This window comes from Clarias gariepinus, chromosome 12, assembly GCF_024256425.1.
Source record: "Clarias gariepinus isolate MV-2021 ecotype Netherlands chromosome 12, CGAR_prim_01v2, whole genome shotgun sequence".
Taxonomy (NCBI): Eukaryota; Metazoa; Chordata; class Actinopteri; order Siluriformes; family Clariidae; genus Clarias; species Clarias gariepinus.
This window is the reverse complement of record NC_071111.1, coordinates 16,526,818-16,551,099: the sequence shown is the minus strand read 5'-3', so window position 1 is coordinate 16,551,099 and position 24,282 is coordinate 16,526,818. Positions and strand designations below refer to the sequence as shown.

Sequence of the window (24,282 nt, the reverse complement as noted above, 5' to 3'; positions counted from 1 at the left end):
AACTGGCAGACGCTAAAGATCATCAATTTTATATGTAGGTTGAAATACCATGATTAACTGAAACAGCTGTGTAGGAGGCTTAAAACTGGGTGAGGAATAGTTTCATGCCACAAGTCATACACCAGAGCAAGGCTGAGCACAGCAAAGAGATACAAGGCATTTATAATGCATCAGCAATGTCTCTCCCAGGCAAAACTTTCGAAGCAGAGAGGGATTGCTGCTCAAGCTATCTTGAAGAAGCACAAGCAAAAAGGGGAAAGTTTGAGGACTGTAAACAGAGTGGTCGGGTAAGGTAATTTAATGCAGCTGATGAAAGTCACATCATGCTTACTTACATATCTTTGACATCAGATGATGTTCATCAGTGCCATTTTTATAAAGACCTGGCAGAAACATCTGAGATCCAGGTACACCCATCTACTGTCCAGAGAAGAGGTCTGAAGAGATCCTCATCCAAAAGTCGACGTGGAAACAAGGGCTAAGTGACTCAGCTACGTGCAAAAACATAGGAACTGGGCAGAAAAATGGCAGCCGATTCTCTGGACCGAAAACTCAAAATTTGGTTGTAGCAGAAGCCAGGTTGGTTGCTAAAGGGCTGGTACAATAATGAGTGTCTGCAAGCAAAAGTGAGGAATGTTGAAGGTTCCTTATCCATCTTGCAATACCACCAGGAAGGTGTCTGATTGGCCCAAAATCTGTTCTGCAGCAGAAAGTGATGGTTTGGCCTCCACAGAGCCCTGATCTCAACATCATTATTTCTGTTTGAGATTACATGAAGAGACAAAGATTTTAGACAGACTACATCCACAGAAGATCTGTGGTAGGTTCTCCAAGATGTTTTCCAACACCCTACTTGCCGAGTTCCTGATGCGGTTTTGCAGATGAAGGGTGGTCACAGCAAATACTGATTTAATTTGGATTTCTCTTCTGTTCATTTGCTTTTAATTTTGTTAATCGATTTAAAAAATATATAAAGGCACTTATTTTACAGCTTTTTTTTCTACATAAAACATTTGCACGGTATGGTGTACAAAACTGAAATGAATAAAAAAATATATATTATTGCATAATATATATTTTCTTATTTTATCAGTTCTATTTATTTGTTGCGTTTTTCCTTATTTTATTTTATTAAAATCTCAAACAGATCAATATATTTGCATAAAATAAATATTAAACCTTTTTTTTATTTTGAAAATTCTATTTAATAATTTTATTGATAAATCTGAATCATTGTTTTTAACAAGACCCATATACGCCTATACATCTTACAATAAAAAAAATCTCATGTATTTTTTGATATTTTCTTAAAGAAATGCACAATAAAACAACAGCCGACAACAAATCTTGGATTTGTTTCACTAGGAATTATTTTAATAAATTTTAGCAACAAAAACATCCACATGGACTCAGTAATTCTTTAAAATCTATTTACACCATAAATACTTCACCTAAAGATAGATTTTAAACTAGTCCTACATATTTGCATGGTAACTTGTTTATGCATCAACCAAATAACTTAATAATTGTCTTATAGGCTGTTAGTGATGGGATGTCCGGAGCAAACCAGCAATGCATTGTGGGATACATCTTGTAATGTATGACAATTTATTTAAGCAGGTTAAAACAGAGCTGTGCGAATACAGTCTGGTTCAGCTGAGGCAACCAAGAACCAACGTGAGTGTGATCAGAGAAGACATGATAGCCTTAGGCTTGGAGCTGAGCTCTATGTTCTGACAGTTAACTAACAAAAGGGGGGGGGAAAAAGGGAAGATGTTTGGTGGAACAATGCAAATCTCCAGCATAGCAGACATTTCCCGTTTAACTAGCCACACATTTATTGTACAAGTCCATGCACGGAATCCTTAAATGGATTCACCTTGGAAAAAGCAGACAGACTGCTTTTATTCATGCAGTATCCTGGTCTTTCTTCTTGTTTACTGGATTGCAACTCTTGACTTGTCCAAAATAATAGTCAGCCCCATCGTCAGTTTCCTCAAATCAATCATACAAGAAGGAGAGGTTGCAGCGGAGTTACAACAGCAGCTGTAGGGTTTATGTGTGTGTGTGTGTGTGTGTCTACACGAGTGAAGTGCTGTGTAATGCTAGCTGCCCTCCTGAACCTCTCCTTGGTACAGTGGGGAAAGAGTCTGTGTGCTACACATAGCCGACGTCATCACCACTGTCTCTACGCCCACTTTGACTCCCATCACTCCGCCAGCTTTCCGTGAGCAAGCTGTGCAGATGTAGTCTTCATTCTCAGCCATCTCGCATGAGACACCTACACACACCTGGTGGAACCACTCGTCACATCCTCCGTCACACTGAACCCAGTCCACCTGAGCCGAAAAGAGAGAAAATACATTTAGGGTTAGAAAAAAAGATTAAAATATCTCTTTTTATACCACAGTATAGTATACTATCTTTTGTTAATGTACTGTTTTGATATTATATTATTGTTTTTATAATAATATATCATTTACAGGAACTTTTATGATGGATGCTGCATGTCATCTAAAGCTGAGAATGATGGAGAGATGGTGGAACCAGCCGCACAGTGCTGGAGGATCAGAGGGCACGTGATATGATGCGTATATATTATATAATACGATGTATACAAGTTACAACACATATCAGAACACAGCATGTCTCATAGAGATTTTATAATATTAGATGTAACTATAAACAGGTAGTGACATTTTGTTTAAAAATAAACACACATTTTTATTTTTTTTTGCCTGACAAACAACACATTTTAAAAAGCATTTCATGCTCATGCTGTTATGGGAAATCATCAGCCACATCAGACCACATCACACCATCCCAGTGTAGATTATTTTCCCTTAAGGGCCTGCATTGTTGTCTCCTTTCTTATTTACAACAGCGCTTTTTAATTCATGATTCAGGTTGGTTAGAAGGTATTAAATATTTTTTTAAATATTACAGCAGCTTCGAAAGTAATTTCTATTTTATACACTTATAAAATGTTATAAATGTATCAAATATAAATTAGAATGTATAAAATACTATTTTATAACATAAATAATTATATTTATACACTTGTTACAATGCGCTATTACTTTTATAGCAACAATAGTATTTATGAAAGGAGTGTCAACAAAAAAACAACAGCATATGCTATTTCTGATATTTTTATTTTCCTCTAACAGCCTCATCTACCTTCGTTCAATAGTATTAGTTATAATCCACCGCACACTTTGAGATTTTTTTATCCATAATTTTTTATCTATATAATTACTGCTGCTACAATAAAAAGTGCCATTTTAGTACACTTTTAAGGTTGCTGCTGTTGGCCTAGGTGGCCTTTGTAATGGCTAACCCTGATTTCTAAACCCTAAATGAGCCTAAACTCCCATGAGTGCCCACCAGGGGGCATCATGAGACAGCACAAAGCACAGCCTGTTACTGACACTATGATATGTAACTCCCTGACATAAGTCCAGAGGTGTAGTATGTTAGAGCCACTAAATTATTGCCTCAGAATCAGTTGTAGTTTGGCAGTAATTGGACCTAACACTATGTGTAACCAAAACCACAGAAAAAAAATGGTCGCAGCTTTAACAGTTAATGGTAGTCAAAACTGCAATGTCAATGATCTCCAACAAACACTGCACATAACAACTTATTTTTTGACCACATATAAAACCAAAACCAAAAGCGAAAGATTATTACTGTTATTAATTTCTACATGACAGTGAAATCACAAAAGACATTAAATTTTTTATCAATATGAATTAAACCTGAAGTCTCTCACTTACCTTATCCTTGCATGGTCTCTGGCAATTCTTAGCTGCACAGACAGCGTTCTCATCATTGGAGTCCTCTGCACCTGACCAGTCGTACTTAGAGGGGATGTCCAGGATCTTTTTCTCCTTCTTCTTTTCCAGACCCTCTTTGCCGAATTCGACTTTAGCCGCAGCTTTCTCCTTTCTCTTCCTTTCCTTCTCCTCTTTGGCGAGGCGCTTGGCCAGTTGCTTCAGCTCGCGTGACTTCTCCGGGCTGAGCTTCAGTTTCTTCTTTTTGGGCTTGCCACCAACATCGAGTACCCTTTTAATGTCTTTGCATTTGGGGCGGCTTTCCATACCTGTCGAGGCCAAGAGTAACTGCTGCTCCGCTCTCTCCAGTTTCCTCTTTCTCTTCTTCTCCATTTCCTTTACTTTTAGCTTCAAAGGCTTCTCTAGCAGATTGTCCTCTGACTGAGGATGAGAATGATAACAATTGGGTGAAACACAAAAATACACTAGATCATATTCTTGAATCATAAGCAACATAAGCAAGTAAAGCTGAACCCATATACCTCGATTAGATTCAATACATCGACTCCATGATCCTACAGCTCAAGAGAACTTCTAAACAAAAATGTCCTAAACTGTACCCATCAGGACAAAAAGGACCAATGTACCTAGACATACCTAGGTTGTAGTGTAACAAACTTTAACACCCCACTGTAGTGCTGTCTGGAACACAGAGGCTCAGCAGCACCTTTCTTGCCTGACACTGCATTAGCTAGCATCCTGTCAAACTCACCTCCACCTGCAGGAAGCGCTCTTCTGAGGGTGGGTGCGTGGCCTGCAGGATTCTCCAGATGTGCTGAGTTTCATCCAGAGAGACTTCCAGCAGGTCTCCCTCCATCATGAGCACCTCTAGCTGGGCCTTGGCAGCCGGGGATAACTCCAGCACAGGAGGCTCCAGACTGCGTGGCACCAGGGGCGTCTTTCTGGGCTGTTTCCGCGGAGTGGTCGGATCTGGAAGAGGCATAAGGGAATTAGATGATCTTCTGCTAAACTGACTCAATCAATACATGTAGGCTACTTTAAAAATGTTTCCACATCGACTAGACCGAGTCTGTACATAGTGCATTACTGTTTGTTTGGCATATTGTAATTTCAGTAAAAATGAAGTTTGAGTTTATAAAATTTATTTGCAAATTTTCAGGCTTGTCAAATACTTACTTTGGGGACAGGATTTAGAGGCAGAGGAGTAGGCATGTTCAGCGCAGAAAGAGGGCGTGGCTGGCCACATGTGACTGACAACCTCTTCTGACTTCACGGGGATCTCCTCATCACAGAACAAGTATGGCTTTAAATCACCTGAGTCCTGTAAACATAAAAAAAAAAGATATTTCATAAATATTTGAAAATTAATTCTTTCAATTAAAAAAAGTTTGATTGTTTAGGGGCTGTCAATATTCAGTGTTAACAGATGTGATTAATGATTGAGAGATGAACAAAACAATGAAAATACACCCATACAGAATAATGGCTTTTCCCCAAAATGATTGATCTTTTTCGCTAGTCAAACATACATTGTACTTTTACATTTTGACTTTACGGACTGATCTACAATGTGGATACCAAAAGCCAGCTAGCTCAGCAATATTACAGTTGATTTAATTAAAACACCACAAATCATTGCAAAGACTTATTTCAAATAGTTTGCATGTTTTTCCTATAAGGTACCTTCATATCATAGCCGTAAGTCTCACGGATGTCCTCATCCGAGTCCGTCTCCTCATCGTCATAGTCTAAAGATGGCCGTGGCGAGGTGGTCCTGTTGAATCCGGCCTGCTGGAATGTCTGAATGTGTCCCTGAGAAGTTCAATTAAAGTTAAGGTCATGTGTTAGGTTTCATGAACAAGTTTGTGACCCCAAGAAAGAATGCAGAAGCCTGTGTTAAAATGTTAAAAGATGTAAAACTAAATGCATTTACAGTGATGTCACAGACTTACCTGCAGGTCTGGATTGGCAGCGGCTTTCTGCAGCTCTGCGTTGATGATCTTCTCTGTCTTTTCACGTGCTGCGAGCTCCACCATGCGCTGGCTGAGCACAGACAGCTTGGCCAGGGCAGAGGAGAGTTCGTCGGTGGCCAGGGCCTGCCGCGCTCGGTCCTGCCAGCTCATGGCACGCTCTGTCAAACATTGCAGCGCCTCGCCCTCAGGCAGTCGTACAGGAAGCTTCTGCAGGGACACTAACAACGAGAGGATAGTCTCAAGTCGGGGTCTCTTTGAACGCTGACAAAGTGGACACAAAAACTTTGACTCTTTGCTAGCGCTCTGCCAGCTGCTGCCTGTTGTCAGCTTCTTCTGCGTGCCCGCTTTGGGCAGGGGCACACAGGCACCGTGGAACCAGTCTTTGCACAGCTCGCATTGTAGCATCACACCCGCGGCTGTCTTGCGGCACAGGCAGAAGCGGACCTCGTCGATGCGCTCAGCCATGCTCATCTTGGCCAAATTGGCAGCCCGGAGGGAGTGCATGGCTTCTGCCTCATGCTGCTCCTGAGCCTTAAAGGCAGCCACCACAGCAGAGGGTGAGCGCTCCTCATCTGCGGTCTCATCCAGGTCACTCAAGGTTTCCGGATCTGCACCACGCTCTTTCTTCATCAACTCTTTAGCTCGTCTGCGCTTGCTTCTGCTGCTGCCGTACACACCGATGTCATTCCGGGGACTCAAGACCTGCGAAGCAAAACCAATAAAATGAAACAAGGTAACAAAGCAAATTATAGATTTCCATGGCTTCCATGAAACCCATTTCTCACCTGTAGCAGATTGTAGGTGGAGTTTTTCTTAAGAAAGGTGCGTGCTGTTCTCTCTCTCCATGCTCGTGCTGAAGCTACCTGAGATTCCACCTGTGGCAGGGCGTCCAGACGCACAGGAATAGAGCGGCCCCTGGCTAACAAAGTCTCTAGCTGTTCCAGGTAAGCATAACTGGTCCCATTCTGTCCCAATATACAGAATACAGCTCATCAGTTTTACACAACAAAACCTCTGAACAGAGAATGCAAATCAAATAAAAAGAAGACATTTTAAATTCATGAAGTGACAAAACTTAAAGAATTTTGTGTCATTAGAGATGGTAGTGCACCTGGATGGCCTCTACTCTGGATGTCCATTCTTTGGCTTTGTCGAGGGCTTCCCGGAGAGCCAGAACGTTAGGCAGATAGGCAGGGATGTTCTTGGCCTCAACTACGATGCCTTCAAGGGTGGCCATACTGTGCCGGGGTCTAAAAGGAACATTTAACAGAGTTAACTTATTTATAAAAATGCTTCATAAATGTATTAAGAAAGAATAGTGATAAAGTATGCAAATAATTTGAGAAACCACTTTAAACAAGAGAAAAAAAACTGAGTTATTGATTGCCTTACACCTGGCAATGAATAACTCAGCTTCACAAAGTAAAAATCCTGAGTGTTTAGCTTCGTTTTGGCCATCACCTAGCATGTAGACATGCCCGTGCCTTGTCTTCCCAGCGTTCGGACACAGTGAGGATCTCCTGCAGCTCAGCCATGGCTTTCTCCACAGCATGGTGCGGGGCCAGACCCACACCCGAATCAATGAGGCGCTTCATGAGCTCAAGCGTGACACGGTGGGGCTCGTGCAGGGTGAGACGCACCTCATCCAGCCAGCGGGCCTGCTGCAGCTCCTGCTTCAATCGTGCAAGCTCTGGAAGCTCCACGTCAAGCCCTGAGCCCAGCTCAACTAGAACCTGAAGCTTAGCTGAGTCCGGGGTCTCATCTGCCAGGGCGAGCTGAGAGCGCTCGTGAAAATCCTCCACGTTTTCTAGCAGCTCCTGAGAAAAAGGAGGAAGGAATGGTGAGGGATGCAGGAGCTGAAGCATGACTGAAATATCCAGTTGTTTGGTAAAAAAAAAAAAAAAAAAAAAAAAAATTTAACCTGATGTTGATTCTATGTATAAAATATGACCCTCTAGTGCAGTCCCCACACTGTTGTCCTTTTGTACTCGTTATTTCTAAAACCCTTTATAAACTGACTTAAGAAGACGGTTTTAATCGATATCCGTAAAGGTGACGGGTCCAATTTTAACAACCTTTTACAGATTCAAATTTAAACTTTAACCATATTATGATCGTACCCAAAGTCTCCTGGGATAGACTCCAGCCCCCCCTGCAACCCTGTATACAGGACTAAGATGAGTGAGGATGAGTGAGTGAGTGAGATCATGATCATGCGCAACAGATCTCTCTAGGTCTTCTTTTTAGTGCTTTGTTTACATTTTTCTGGTTTAGGATTTAGCTCTACCCCTATTCCTAAAAAGGCATACGTTATATTTAACAGGCATATGTGGGTTCAGAATGCATGGCTTGCCATATCTTCATAGCACTTGCAAACTGCATGTAAGAGGTCAAACAGTATGATTAGTTACTTGTTAATATATAATCTTTCATGCGTTTAAGAACAATATTATTTGCTTATTTTGTACATAAATATTAACGTAAATTTAGCTAAATTTCCATATAGAATATAATATTGTATAATTTTTTTTTTACTGTAGAGAACACAAAGCAACTGTACAAAAAAAACACAGCTTGGGATGGTAAATGATTACTGTATTTACCCCACTTATAACAAAGAAAACGCGCTCATATGAATTACAGTACATATTGGGGTAACATCGATATTTTACATTTTAGCACTGAGGGAGACACAGCAGTACAGTACTGTTCAGTGTAAAGTTTACCCTTTACATTCTTTACATTTACTTATATTCTTTATATTAATATTTAATGTCTTAAGCTGAGTTTAAAAAGTTTGAAAATGAAGTGTTTTAGGCGCATATTTGGGGGCATATTTAGGGTGTAAACTTTAACAATAGTCTTTTATAGGCATTTAAATGACCATATCGAAAATTGGGTGGGAATTTTGGGGGTCGACTGTATGCAGGTCAGAGCTTTTATTCAAACATGGCAAGTGAGGCAAATCTATTTTACATTTTCTTAGTGAGTCTCTGATCTGGGTCCTTAATGCACACTGTCTCCACTGTCTCGTTTATTTCCTACCAGCTTCTATGTTACATGGCTTTCCCTGGGAAACAAGAGGGTCATACTTATATTCCTATTTGTTCATGTTCATACATTTATTCACAGTGATTGTTTCTCTTCAAACATATTTGGGAATGTGGACTGTTTAGTGGTTACATATTTCCAGAGAGTGCAAAAATTTTGTTTACATAATCAAAAATATTGCAAAACAATTGAGGTGTAAGAAATATATTATGAACTAGCCTTGATTTCTTATCTGACCCTAAAAAACTGGAGTTACAGACCAGCAACAGTGCCTCACACCCATGGGAGACGAACTAAAACAGGCATTAATGACTTCTCCTGATGTTACGGTTGTATAAGATTTACATAGAATCACCATCAGGCATACTTTGGCTGTAAGATGAGAAGATGTGTGTGTATATGAGAGTGAGGTTGGCGTCTTACTTTGACTTGCCGTGCCTGGCTGATGACGCATGGAAGACGGAACAGCTGCTCCACAAATGCCTTCAGCTCCTCCACCGTCAGCTTGGTGCGTGTACGACCGGTCTCTGTGCGCTCCCTTCTTTAACCACAAATATCAATTGTTACAATTAATTTAAAGATTAAGAGACAATGTATAGCTCTCTGATGTTGTGTTTTGTTGGTATGGTTTAAATACACTCATTTATATATAAAATTTTATGAATTAACTTAAAAGAATAATTAATTAATTAATTAGAATTATACAAAATTATTATTGTTAATGATATATAATAACACAATTGTAGTGACCCTCCCCATATTTCCTATGCATTCATAATTCATAACCAGATCACAGAGTGTTCATTTACTTGTGTCTCTGTTTGTGGTTGAGCAGAAGCTGGGCCACAGAAGAGCAGGTCTCCGCCTCCTTCACCATCTCTCTGAGCTTACGGAACAGATTGTTCTCTGGATACTTCCTGTCCTCTGCGTCCTCCAGCAACACCTTCAGCTCGATCAGATCTGAGAGGAGAGACGGAGGAGACATGAGTGTGTTACAGTGTGAATGTGTGCAGGTATAGTTTGTGCACAGGTGTGTGTGATAATTACCTTTCTTGTTCTTTTGATCAGCTGACAACGCCTCGCTGACTCTTTTGGCCCACGTGTCATAGGACTGGGCGCGAGACTTTACCCCATACAACATGGCAGGAAACTCTTCCACATCATACCGAAACCTTTAACACACACAAAGTTATAAAATAAAATTTGCGTTTCATTAATAGACGCTTAATTCATTATTTAGTGTGGAGAGGAGACACCTGATTCACACAGCTGGATGACACCAGCTGTTTAGGTCTATAGCATGTGCGTGTGATCTGAGCTGAGAAAAATCGATGTAATAGTGTGTGTGAGCATGTTTTTGTGCTAACCTGAGGCACTTGTTTGCAAAAGGACAGTCGCAGAGCTCTGTAACATGGTGCAGACAGACAAGGCGCTCTGGACTGCACGAGCACGTCAGAGCAGACAAGAAGCAGGTGGTTTTACACTTGTAACATTGCCGCTCATCATCTGGAACCAACTCAAACACTTCCTGCTCTGAGGACTGTAACCCCTGCAGACAGAGAGTGGAAAATATAATGCATAGGAGTGTCTCCATACATTAAATATCCAACCATTTCAATAGGCTGTTGTTTTTGTCAAAGACATTAATAAAGGATATCTAAAAAAACAAAAACTGTGCGCATAAAAAGACAGACAGACAGACATACAGATATATAGATATCACATTATTAAGATAATAGAAATTCATTATAGCAATATATAATAAAAGCATATGAGCAGCTTTTAGCTGCTATAGTGCAATGTTTTTAGGTATTAAACACAACGATTACTTTGTTAAACGCATCATGTTGTCCTTTGTTTATTGATAAAAGAAATATCTATATAAATAAAAGAAAGGTTTTGTCTATATATAAGTCAGAACTCACTCAACTATATCTTTATGTTTCATACATTGGAGGACCGCAAACCAAACCAGTCTCAAACAAATTTCTGTCTGTCTGCCGCCAAAACAGCTATGTTTTTTTTTTTTTTTTTTGGTCAACTGAATCTTGAAAGATATATGGACAGATCATTGTATGTTTATTATTTCTATGCAAAGTTTGAAACCAATTTGTCTCACATATTCCAAAATCGTGGCGTTAATTAAAGCATTAATGTGGAACGCCACTATAAGATAAAACACGGGTCGTCTGAGGTGGCGTCTGAGGTGGCGGTGTGTAAAACACCCAAATTGACAGCACATTATGACATGCTCAAATCAAAATGGGCATAATTTAGCATAAACAAGGCATAAGATACTCAACCATACAAAAGTTTATTTGTTGTATTAATACGTCAGCAGAGAGTTACTCTGTACAAAAAGACAGCCAGACACATGGGTTTTAACCTGAAATAACTGATTACTTTAAAGCTGATCAGCTTATTTTTAGCTTTAAGCTTTTACCTATTTCTAAAAACTCTTTACCTGTCAATGACGGTACTAACACTAGTTAAGTATAATTAAATGCTGTGGTGTAGGAGAAATAAAAAAAAAAGTGCTTATTGGAAAATCATCGTGTTTTTTCTTTTATTTTTATTAAATAACATATGTACTGTAACGCTTGGATTTATTAAAATCACTAGTTACTATGCTACGGGGTCGAGAATCAAAATATGGGCTTGAAAACTGCACTTCCGGTATTGCGCAACCGAGGCGGGACAATATAGGACGCGACACAAAACAATTACCCAACCAGACCAAAGTGTATTGTACAAAACAAACCAATAAATAAATAAACCAGGTGCACCAAAAACCAATATATACAAAATATATACAAATATAAACAAAGGCGTGGAGTGTATGCGTGTGTGTGTGTGTGTGTGTGTGATAGTCCAGAGTCAATGATATTGTTGTGTGTGAAATGGTGTACGGGAGAGATGGCTCGGTCTCACCGGTATATGATGGTAAATCCGGGAGCACGAGAAAACGGAAGGAGATGGGAATTGATTGAGTCCTGGGAAAACTAATCCTCTGCAACCACAAACAATCGCTCTCTCTCTCTTCGGGTAACCAGCGCGCTGCTTCATCTCTCCGTCCCGAGCCACTTGCCGGTTCCGGCTTTATACCGGCACACGTGACCCACCGCCGCTTCCGGGTTCTCTCGCGCTGCGATCGCGCATGCTCGCGAGAGCTCACCCCGTGACCAACCCTGTCTATGGGGACAAGTAAAACCATATAGGGTCTATTTCAGTGTGCAGGTGAGCCGCATTAGCTCCGTAACCCTTTCCCTGCAGTTAAAAATGCCCCTTTATGTGGCTGCGCTACATAGACCCCCCCCCCAAGCCTCCGGCGTCTGAGGAGAATGTCCGTAAAAGCGCTTCAGATTCACCACATTTAATAAATTAGTTTTTTGTGGATTGCCCCAAGACCCTGTGTAGTTAATTGGTCGTTTTCTTTTCTTTAATTCTGCTGGTCCCTCCCACTTGGGCGCTAGCTGTGCAGAAAATCTCTTTGCTGGGGAGGAGAGTGAGTGAGTTCTTATCCCAACCAGTTCTCCCGGGTGAAAGTGCGCTTCTTTCCTCCGGGTATTCTGATATCTGGCTTGTTGGGATTTAGGATGTTTTACTCTGTGTTCCACTTCCTCCGTGATGAATCTGTGTCTGTCCGGTGATGAGTAGTCTGCATGAGTGGGTGTAGATGGGATATTGGTGAGCCTTGCTAGTGGTCTGGGGTTGTCTGTTCTGTGTCGTTGACAAACGCTGCATGTTCTTAAGTAGTGCCAGAGGTCCTTTCGCACCGTCGGCCACCATGCCACATCTAGCAACCTCAGCAGGGTTTTTAGTTGCCCCTGGTGTCCTCCCCTGGGATTGTCGTGGAAGAAACGTAGAAAGGTTTTAATTAATACCTGGGGAACCACCAGCTGGAACTTCTCTCCGCGTTTTACTGGTACCCGGCGATATAATGCCCCTTGATGATGCTCGAATGAGACCCTCGGATCTAGTGTGCTTCTTGGATGGTCCGTAGAAAGCAGCTTTAAGATAGAAGGGTCCTCCTGTTGGGCTTGGATTATCTCACTCAGGTCGTTGGGTAGGTCGGCGGAAGCTTTAGTGTTCGTGATGGCTAGACATGGTTCGTCATCGCTTTTTGGTGATGGGGGCTCTTGGGAAATGGTATCTGGACCTAAATTTAAACAGTCCTCGCAGTCTTTCTCTACCCTGGAACCTCTCTTCACCAGCTGTTCCACCGTGTTCACCGTTCCTCTTAGACATCCGGCCACTTTTGGGTTGATGTTCAGCAGGATTCGCCCCACTAGTTCTTCCTCCGAGATATCCGGCTTCCACCTTAGACAGAGGGCACGGTAGTCATAGGCAAAGTCCCTCAGGCGTTCTCCCGGCTGCTGTACCCGAGACCTTAAGTTGACTTCAACTTCTGTAAGGTAATCCTCAGGTAAAAACGCCGCCATGAATGCCTGTTTAAAAGACTTCCAATCCTTCACCTTGCCTTTTTCCGCCTTCCACCAACTCAGAGCAGGTCCTCGTAGAACCGAGCCGAGGGTTGCTAGCAGCTCTGGGCTGGTCAGTGGTCTGATATCCAGATAATTCTCGGCTTGCTCCAGGAAGTTGAACACATCAGCTGTCTCTGAGGCGTTGCCAAAGGCTGGAAACTCCACGCGTATGGATGGTTGAGCATGAAGAGAAGCAGAAGAGGGTGAGACTGAGGAGGTGGGCTGAGCAGAAGAGTGTGGTTGAACACAAGGAGGAATGTCGTAGATATCATGACTGCTAGGGTGCTTGACCTTGGCCGTAGCTGTAGTAATTGAAGTGCCGGGGGAATGTGGATCCTGAAATTGTTGTGCAGGGGAGCAGGCCTGTAACCTGTGGCTGGTGGGCATACGAGTGAGACGCAGTCTCTTTATCTGGTTTTCCCAGATGACGTCACGTCGTAGAAAACAGTCAACGATGGCTCTCTCCATTTTCTCGAGGGCCTCCTGGCAGTAGCGCTTCAGCCCTTCCAAGCTCGCGTCCACTGCGTCACGAAGACTGATTTCCCGGTTGACACTGCTGTCTAGGGACTGTCTAAAATCCCTTTCTACTGAGCTCACTTTATCTGTAAGCGCCACCATATCCACCTTGCATTGATTTAGTTCATTTTGTAGTGTGTGCACCACATCAATATCAGTAACATGAGTAACAACCTTATCATCATCATCATGTCTATCAGATATATATAGAGAACTAATCAACGAAGCTATTTCAACTGTAGGGTTACGGCGTGTTAAAAATGCCTCATCCACATCATGCAGCACATAACTATCAACAGCAAAGTCAGCTTGGCTACCATTAGCATTAGCATTATTAGCGTCCATTTTGTTCAGCCACGACACACAAAACCGGAAAATACCCAAAAATACCGATTCCCCGTACGGGCCACCACTATGTAACGCTTGGATTTATTAAAATCACTAGTTACTATGCTACGGGGTCGAGAATCAAAATATGGGCTTGAAAACTGCACTTCCGGTATTGCGCAACCGAGGCGGGACAATATAGGACGCGACACAAAACAATTACCCAACCAGACCAAAGTGTATTGTACAAAACAAACCAATAAATAAATAAACCAGGTGCACCAAAAACCAATATATACAAAATATATACAAATATAAACAAAGGCGTGGAGTGTATGCGTGTGTGTGTGTGTGTGTGTGTGATAGTCCAGAGTCAATGATATTGTTGTGTGTGAAATGGTGTACGGGAGAGATGGCTCGGTCTCACCGGTATATGATGGTAAATCCGGGAGCACGAGAAAACGGAAGGAGATGGGAATTGATTGAGTCCTGGGAAAACTAATCCTCTGCAACCACAAACAATCGCTCTCTCTCTCTTCGGGTAACCAGCGCGCTGCTTCATCTCTCCGTCCCGAGCCACTTGCCGGTTCCGGCTTTATACCGGCACACGTGACCCACCGCCGCTTCCGGGTTCTCTCGCGCTGCGATCGCGCATGCTCGCGAGAGCTCACCCCGTGACCAACCCTGTCTATGGGGACAAGTAAAACCATATAGGGTCTATTTCAGTGTGCAGGTGAGCCGCATTAGCTCCGTAACCCTTTCCCTGCAGTTAAAAATGCCCCTTTATGTGGCTGCGCTACAGTACATTATCTGACTTTTGCCCCAAAACAAAGCCAGACATTTTTTTTATAATTCAAAGGCCTCCAGCAGCTGAAGAATTTACTAATAATTAAAAAGAGTTGTCTCACCATGTCCTGCACAGCCTGTCGGAGTCGTGTCTCCTCCTCTACCACCTCTGCGAGTTCTCGGCACACGGTCGCTGCCAGCTCCACGTCCAGGCTCTCAGGGTCTGCTGCCATCTTACATAGCAGCTCCTCATGGGAGAAAACGCAGTAACGCTGCAGCCGCCGGTAGTGAGCCACACACTGACGACCCATGGGTAGCTACAAAGTGATTAGGCAAGTAACATTAGCAAAATGGAGAAAAGGAGATGTACTGTATAAATCTGGATTAAACAACAATAACACATAGCTGTGTAATAGTCTGTCCACACATTTACCTCAAAAAAAAAGAAAAAAAAGAACAGAAGCTTTTCTGAATAGAATCAGTTCCATTAGGGAACTAAATGCAGGGGTGTTATGCGATTTTGTTGAGTTCTAGAGAGTTATTAAGGGGGGTTGGTCAGGCTTACCCAATCGGCAGTGCAAAAGTTGACAGCTTCAGCAAAGTTGTAGCCCTGGTTGAAGCCACTGTGATAAGCTCTCGGGAAAGTCACCACAAACTCTCCAGCGCACTGATTGGTCCGATACACCTGAGAGAGAAAAAATATATATAACTAAAAATTTAATAAAAAGCAAAAGATCTAATCAAATCCTGAACTTGTCATCTCATCTGTGCATGTCTAGTAAGTGTGTTGACCCACTGGAACGCCGTGCTCCGTTAGAACGTTGGGGTTCATGATGGTGACGAGTTGATGCAGCAGATCAGGCTGAGAGTCAAAAAGCTCCGGTGCCAGTTTCTTCATCACCGCCTCCAGCTGCTCTGCCGCACAAGCTGGGACTCCATACCAGGTCTTAGGCTCACCCCTGATCCACACAATAACAAACAACTAGTTTTCTACATTTTCTAAAGACTCCAGTGTGACAGCAAAAAAACAAACTCAGAATAGATGTTTTACAGACAGAACACATTTCCATGAATTCCACATTTGCATCTCTAGTTATGAGCCACATTGTTATATATCATGACAATATCTCTACTTGCTGACTTGTTGACCAACTTACCAGTGCAGATAGTTGATGGAGTAGCTCCAGTGGTCCTCGATGTGCCAGCAGAAGGAGGAGAAACACATGCCGACGTAAAGCCATGGTACCTTCATCCCCGAGATATCTGCATTAATGTGGGCAAGCACGGACTGCTCTAGCACCGGCATGTTGTTCAGATTCCAGCCTGAGTTGGTGTAGTCCTGTGAAACAGTGACATTGAAAAGATCACATCACTGCATCTACATGACAAACAAACAGCTAAAGTCATACTAGCAATTCTGTGCTATACTATAGTTACTATACTATAGGTATAGAATAACATTATGATCAGAAATCAAGCTGACCTCCTCGTCTCCCAAAAGCCTTCTTTTTCCATCTCGCATAGGAAAGCCACTTCCAACGTCTTTGGAGCTAATGTCTGCACCATACTCGACTATCACATCCTCCTCTATGCTGCTTACCAGCCTCCAGAACTCTTTCTCCACCAGCTCTGTAGGAACCATCTGTGAAGATTGCGGTGTAAACATGTAAATTTTAGATGTAATGTTTTTAAAAGGACTAAATTGGATGTCAGTGAATGTCATGATTAGGCTGCATTGGTCTTACATGAACTGGCATGTTGAAGTAGTCAGACTTAAAATGGTCTGCCATCTCTCCAAAGCTCTGAAGTGTGTACTCACGCACAGCCTGCTCAAACCCAAACGCCTCCCGGGGCTTGCTGCACTCCTGAAGTATAGACGAATCAGGATCATCACTCACCACAGTAAAGACACCAGGCACTATGGCTAGAGCAGGCTAGGATTAATATAAATGAATAAATAAAGAACCTGTTTTGCATACCTCTGCCACACACTTGGGACAACGCCAGTCACCCTTGGGCACATCCTGAAGGGGTGGAATGAGACAAAATGTGTGGTAGCTGTCATCACAGCCATCACACAACAGAAGGCGGTCCTCCTCATCGCCCCGCCCACATGCCATACACATGTACAGGTCAATCTATGAGGCGATTATAAAGTAAAGACAATTAATATTTTTGCCTTTTAGGTTAACCATAATACAATAAAGATTACTGTTAGTTGGTTAAGTAGTAATTTAAATACATCAAGCGAAAACACAGGCAAAAACACCCAGTACTCACAAAATTGACCTCCAGGGTCTCTTTGCGTGGACGCATCTTAATAGCAAATGCTTGAGCCTTCAGGTGCTTCTGCTTTTTAATGAAAGCATCATCTAAATTGCCGAAACACAAAGATGGGATAATTCTTGTTCACCGGAAATCCCAACTCACACAGTGATTAAGATTCTAAATAACATGAAGGTGTGTAAATTTACCAGCTGGAACAATCTCAAAATCCACCACTTTAGGACTGGTGCTAAAGATCTGCAGGCGTTTGGGCTCTTTGTTCTCCCTCTGAAATAAAAACCAGACAATGACTAGGACTGCGCCAAAATTTTAAACGTGTCACTGTCAAGCATCCCAGGCTGTGAGTTGTCGTTAGCTGGGAATACTGGGATGGTGATGTTTTTTTCCTCATCACTAAAGAGTCATTGTTTTTGACACACAATAAGAAGAACCAGAACTAAGGTTCTATTTGATTTCTTCACTGATTAGTATATTAGTGATGGTTGGAACAGACGTGAGGGGAAATGAGGTTGCTGCTAAGGCTGTTCCGTATACAACAAACTTTTTTCGAGGCACATGAGGCACTAAGCAACGTGCTGCACTTGTTCACATTTCCTTAATTTAATCTACATCAATTATAAATTTTTTAAATGAGGGTGGTTCAAGACTTATTCATATAAATAAAATAACAATTATTTTCATAACAGTAATCTATATAGTAATGAAAAATATATTAACATTTTGATTTAAAAAAACTTATTCTTATTTTAAATAATTAGACATTTAAGTGAAAATTATACTGTTTTCACTGCATTGTATCTCTTCCATCACACAACACAGTTAAACAAATGCACATCATGAAAATCTTTTGAAATACTGTAACTCATTTAAAAAATCATACATCATATAATGATAGGAATCAAAGCAGTAAGAAAAAGGCTGCCGAGTGCGGATCACACCTTGACAGGGCTTCACCCAACTAACCTCAGACTTCAGGCGTCGTGATCGTCTTTCAGGAAGTGTGTGCTCCTTCTTCTGTGACTTGTCGCTCAGACCTTCCCGTTCTTTGCCTTCTTTCTCTTTAGGCTTTTCTTCTTCCTCCTCCTCGTCCTCCTCACAGCCACGCTCTATTCCTTCATCCACCTCTTCAGCCTCGTCTTTCGCTTGACAGAGCCGGTGGACGCCCTGAAGCGCAAGAATGCTAATGCATCATAACACTTACTAGCTCTTAGTAATATGAATATATCATGTCCATAGATGCTTACAGGCATCTTTTAACAACAGGAACGAACAGGACAGATGGGCAATAACGAAATAGTATACTTCAGTTTCATTGCCTTTCTAAAGCTCACTGTTTGAGCATTTTCTTTCTAACCGCATCCATGTTTTCATGAACATTATCTGAGAAAGTGCTCAATAATTAGAGACTTTTGCTTATTGATAAAATGAACTGTTTTTCAATACAACAATACAAATACAAGAAATATATGATCTGGCTCTTTGGATGCACAACATGAAGAAATGAGGGGTGGCTCAAGACTTTTGCAAAGTACATTCTTTTACATTACAATCTTTTACATTAGATGTCTTTGTTAATTCTGAGACTACCACGGACGCCCATGTTTGCACTGAACTATAGATATGAATGTCATTAATATTTATGTCAAAATGAATAAAACAAGAACAAAATGGTTTTCTTTAATGCTTCCACTTTTTAAACAGTTTGGTGTTGTACGTGACTGTTTTATTCTTTCATTATAGTTACAGTGGCATTAATTCATTTTATTACTATTTTATAAGTCTATCAGTGTCTCAATGTGTCAGGTAGAACTCACAGAAAGTGAAGCTCCAGACTGGAACAGCTCATATGGGTAAAGGATCCTCTCATAGTGAGAGCGCAGCAGGGAACCGATTCCCTTCCCGGGTGGGAAACCCATGCGAGCTGCTATCTTGGACCAGCGCTTGTCCTTACACACAGACTCGAAGCCTCCCTCAGAAGACACAATCTACAGGAGGAAAACAAATCAAAATAAAAATTTTGTAAATAAAAATAAACACAGCTCTAAAAGACAATCATAAAAGCAATTAACACAATTCGATAATTCTTGAGTTACATGTGCAGTACAGAAGCCTCGGAAAAACGTTCACATGATGAAATATTAAATGCACGTTACATTAAGACTGCAGTAAAATTTCAGTACTGATACACTGACAACCAGATAATAAAATAATGCACCCATTAGTTATAAAATTAACTCAGTTTCCCAGTAACAGAATAATCTTGGGATCTCGTCAACAACTGAGCCAAGCTCACCCATACACTCTCACCTGCCATCAAAAAAATGCATCACAGATCCCTGAATCCAGTTGTGTTTATATTTAAGTACGGTCAAAGGGAAAATATACACCTAATAATATCAACACATTCTGGTTATTTTAATAAATGTCAATTTTAATGAATTAACTATGATTCTTGTTTCAAGTTCTCTTTACATATTATGGTTTAATACAATAATAAGCATTATAGGCAGAAAAATAATCAATTTAGGACAAGACATGATTTTTTGGTCTGTTTTTGCTGTGTCCAAGAATTTAGTGATCGTGCCATCTGCCATTTTCCAGACCACAAAATATACACGGTTTAGTAAAGTATTACATCTTTTTTGACAGCATTCATACTAAAGAATTCTAAACTAGAATTGTAAAATGATTCTTGCATTTTGCTCATGTAAGAAAACAATGGGTATAATATATGTATGTAATCAGGGATACTAATACTGATTATCTGACTTCAGTGAGAAAGCCTTGCCTTGCTGAGTAGGTACAAGTCCAGGATTTTTTTCTCCACGTGTGGAAAGCGCAGTTTAGAGCCCTGGAGTTCCCAAAACTTTGCAATTTCATCCAGAAAGTTAAGCTTTATTCTGGTGAGGGCCTGAAAGAGAAGAAAAATATTGGCACAGTGTTAAACTATTTCACAAATACAGTTTGTGTCTAATTAAAACAATATGCGTATACACATGTACTTAAAAGAATTCACACCAAGTTATTTTTTGTACCCCGATCACCTGCAGTGCAAACAGAAAATATGTATTAAGCAAATCTGACCGTTCTTTTGTACATACATATGGAGGAGTACATACTATTGGAGAACAAAACGTCCAGTTTTGGAAGATACCTAAAATAGCAGTTCGGCTACTTTTGGGACATTCACAAGTACACTACCAGTCAAATGTTTGGACACACCTTCTAATTCTATCATATTCCCTGATTATTTCTATCTACATTGTAGAAAATGCTGAAGGCATACAAAATATGCAATAATCTCTTACTAAATATTTGAGATGCCGAGATGATATTAAGATGCATCTGCTACTTTTGCTCTGTAAAGCCTTTATACCGGCTCTAATCTGAGGTGCTCTTTGTTAATTTTGAGGCTGGTAACTCTAAATTAACTTCTCCTCTGCAGCAGAGGTAAGTTTTGGTCTCACTTTCCTGGAATGAAACGCATCCATGCGTTCTTTCAACAAGGTTCTTTCAAGAACTATTCCGGAATAGTTGACCTTCGTGTCTTAAATTAACAACAGACTGTTAACTGTTAACATTTGTTTCAAAATATAAAAGAAAGTTGTACATGACACGACAAGATAAGATCATGACTATTTTTCTGTTTTTATTTCAGTTAATCGATCATTAAATAGGAACTAATTTCAGTTAACAATTTAAAATGTAAAAAGGGAAATGAGGAAAAGTACCATAGTATTGGTACAAGAAAGCAATCGATATAAACAAATTGTTTGAATTTGTCCCTTTACTGAATCATATTTAATCCATATCAAGATGAAAAAAATTGTCAATTTACATTCTACTTTTACAGATGATTGCTCCAACTGTCAGAACGAGCACAACAATGACAGTGCTGTTAAACAGATGAAATGGAAACCTTACCTCGAGCTCATTGAGCCGCTGGACTCGCGGTGTGAAACGGAAGTTGCGCACATCGCAAGCAAAAGGAGGCTGCCAGTCCTACAACACCAAAAGACCCAAATATACAAAGTTAATTCTGCAATTAAAAGACTACTGAAAGTTTAATGTAGGTAACTTTCCGTTGTCTGGTTTTCCATAATGTTTATATTTATGTCAATGTTTATCTTATTTAAAACCAGTTACTAAATAAGTCACAGTAGTTACATTATAATATGCTGTAAAAATACTGTTCTGGGACGTCACAGTGCCATTTTGTCAGAAACATGCAACATTGCCATATTTACAAATAAAAAAAGTATGTATCGCCAGGCTTCACTGCAGTGGAAGAATACTGCCATAATGCTCTCTGACGGCCTAGGATGATCCCACGGCATGTACAGTATACTTACAATATGAATTTAAAACACAAACAATAACATTAGTCGTCACCTTCATGTCTGAAACACTGGACAAAACATGGCTTGTAAATGCAAATGTAAATGGCTTAAAGTGAGTTCAGGCCTGTATGGGGATGTAACAATAACTTCTGTTTTTATAATGTGCAAGTGGTGTTCATAAAGGATTGTGTGTACAGTTCCCACACACACACACGTCTTTTCCGCAAGCCTGTGACAAGTTGTTTGTCAACTTTTAAGGATCAGGCGTTTCACTAGCTCAATGTTCATGGGAACGACTTCAGTAGGCTCAGACCCACCTCGGCCCGGATCGTCATTCACGGATGTACAGCGTTCTTTAAAAGATTTGCACCATTCAAATGTTAATTCAAATGTAGTTTACACCATTCAAATGTTAGAGTCTCATCACCAAATTGTGTTTGAAGTCTTCTGTAAATGTCAATCAGTTTTATGCCTTCATTCGCGAGAAATTTCATGACAAGCCCCGGATTTAATTTGAACACTCTCCATATAAAATCCTCTCTTAAGGTACATTAATAAACATATTATAAAAATATGTTATTGTTTACATCCACTTGCAGCCACTGCATTACGTGAAACTTGAGTGTGATGCTAAAACTGACAGGTTCCTTTAGACAAAAAAAATCTATAAAGAGTGTCTACTTTTGTTTTAACATTATTCAAACAAAACTTTTTTTGGTTGTTTGTTTAACAAGTCCCGCAGATTTATGCATATTTAGATTAGATTATCTTGAATAAATATCAGAATATCAATACAACTAACAAAGCATAATTGTGACATTTAATTATTATATATGTTTTTCATAATGCACTTGTATTTATTTGAATTTTGGCACAAAGAATTTACAGAAACGTTGCATTGTTTATCATCTTCCTCCTTTTGTGATTTAAAAAAAAGAAAAACTAAACATCCCAAACGGTTTAGATTCCATCCAAGGAATACTTTATTTTGTATTAGCATTAGTACCCGCGAAAAAGAGAAAGTAGTTAAAAAAAGTTAAAAGCTTAAAATAAGCTGATCAGCTTTAAAGTAATCAGTGATATTCTGTTCTGAACAGCAGCCTAAATCTAACTCTGCCTAACTTATTAATACAAAGAAATGACATTTTGTAAGGTTGAGTATCCTGTGCCTTGTTTACGCCAAGTTGTACTTTTTTCGTCGTCAGTCAAATACACTCCCTGGAGAGTGAATCACAGTGAGAAATAGAAAATTTAAATCGGATAAAGATTAAGTTTTGTCTTGAAACAACTCCAGCACGTTAAAATTCACTTCAGCGCTGTTATTTCAGCTGTGAAAATATGAACTAATCCCAGTAAAAAATTAATATCTATTGGTGCAGGTGTCTGTTTACATTGGGCAAGTTTATTAATAGCTTATTTTAAAGTAGGCATATAACTGGTCATATCAAGGCTTTTACTAAACATTTTAATTTTATTCACAGTGCAGGTTAAACTTCAGGTAGATGTCTAAGTACTGCAAACTTTTCATTAATTTTCAGCCAGGTTTGCATGATGCTGTGACAAAATCCTGGACAGACATACAGACAGACACTTTTTCTGCAACTGGTTTAGGTTCTTCAATGTATGAAACAGAGAGATGATATTGAATATTGAAAGAGCAAGTTCTGACAAACGAACAGAAAAAAAAACTTAATTTTATTCAAATAAATAGAAAACAATCAGTTTAGAAATATTTCTAATTTAAAAAAACGATTATCGATTATCAAATCATAATTGTAATTTTATATATATATATATATATATATATATATATATATATATATATATATATATCCCTTTATATAATGACCCTATGCTCTTGTATTGTTTTGAATTTCACAAAGGATTGGCAGAAACGTTTGACTGTTTACCATCTTTCTCCTTTTGTAACTATTTAAAAATAAAAACTAAACATCCCAAAGTATTTAAGATTCAGGTAAGGAGTCCTTTGTCTTACCTCGATTAGAAACCTGAAAATATATAATATCTAAGGTCAAAGTGCTGTGTGTGTGTGTGTGTGTCCTGGTGCCCTCTCCTGAGTCGTGTACACATGTAAAAGGACTGGTTGTTGCTTGACCACTATGCATCAGTCGTTAAACATGAAGGTGAAGAGTAGAGATGAGGACGAGATGTACCTGAGGTGGTCTGATCTTGCAGATGCCGCTTTTCTCTGCGATAGGTCTGATCTTGCTGATGAAGCCGAGCGGATCGGAGAAATCCTCCCAGCTCGGCTCAAACACCGGGCATTCGGGAGGAGGCAGGAACTCCGTGTACACCGCCATGATGCGGGATAAACCTCGAGTTTCACTTTACAACAACGCGATCTTCACACACTTGCAACTAGAAGAGACATACTTCCCAACGCGTCAGTACTGCATGCATGATCGGGTCGCGGAATAAAGGACGGCTTCATTTCATGCTCTAATCGCCATCACTGCCTGTCTGTATGTGGCCTTCCAGTGCGAACGACCTGAAAACAATCCCGTTTCACACACTTTACAACAATGTACAATTACTACAACCGGAATACCATAACACTAATGCGTTACTCTTTTTTTTACAAAAATTAATTTCCATCTGCAGGATGTAATTAGGGTTGTTTTTCTCTGTTGTTTCGAAAACAGGACGTCGAATTGAACACAAACCCTACACTACGCCACCCCCCGGTTTAGTTTTCCTACCC

The 24,282-nt window shown here is 40.3% G+C and overlaps 1 protein-coding gene across 2 annotated transcripts; it reads right to left on the bottom strand.

Annotated features, from left to right (window-relative positions):
- Window positions 1-1,306: 1,306 nt before the first annotated feature.
- On the bottom strand, window positions 1,307-24,282 carry kdm5a (lysine (K)-specific demethylase 5A). Of its 2 annotated transcripts, none has more exons than XM_053508124.1 (27): window positions 23,735-24,282; window positions 21,145-21,222; window positions 20,009-20,131; window positions 19,035-19,205; window positions 18,184-18,384; window positions 17,409-17,487; window positions 17,215-17,306; window positions 16,914-17,072; window positions 16,680-16,799; window positions 16,418-16,576; window positions 16,092-16,273; window positions 15,731-15,893; window positions 15,500-15,619; window positions 15,057-15,251; window positions 10,189-10,370; window positions 9,869-9,993; window positions 9,631-9,781; window positions 9,245-9,362; window positions 7,232-7,587; window positions 6,882-7,020; window positions 6,556-6,735; window positions 5,750-6,472; window positions 5,481-5,609; window positions 4,974-5,118; window positions 4,549-4,766; window positions 3,780-4,217; window positions 1,307-2,339 (listed from the first exon to the last, which is right to left on the bottom strand). In XM_053508124.1, exons 1-27 carry the CDS (start codon window positions 23,879-23,881, stop codon window positions 2,106-2,108), a joined length of 5,127 nt encoding a protein of 1,708 aa, XP_053364099.1. In that variant the 5' UTR covers window positions 23,882-24,282; the 3' UTR covers window positions 1,307-2,105. The 2 variants fall into 2 exon arrangements, with proteins under 2 accessions (XP_053364099.1, XP_053364100.1); XM_053508125.1 differs by having other exon boundaries at window positions 9,245-9,359.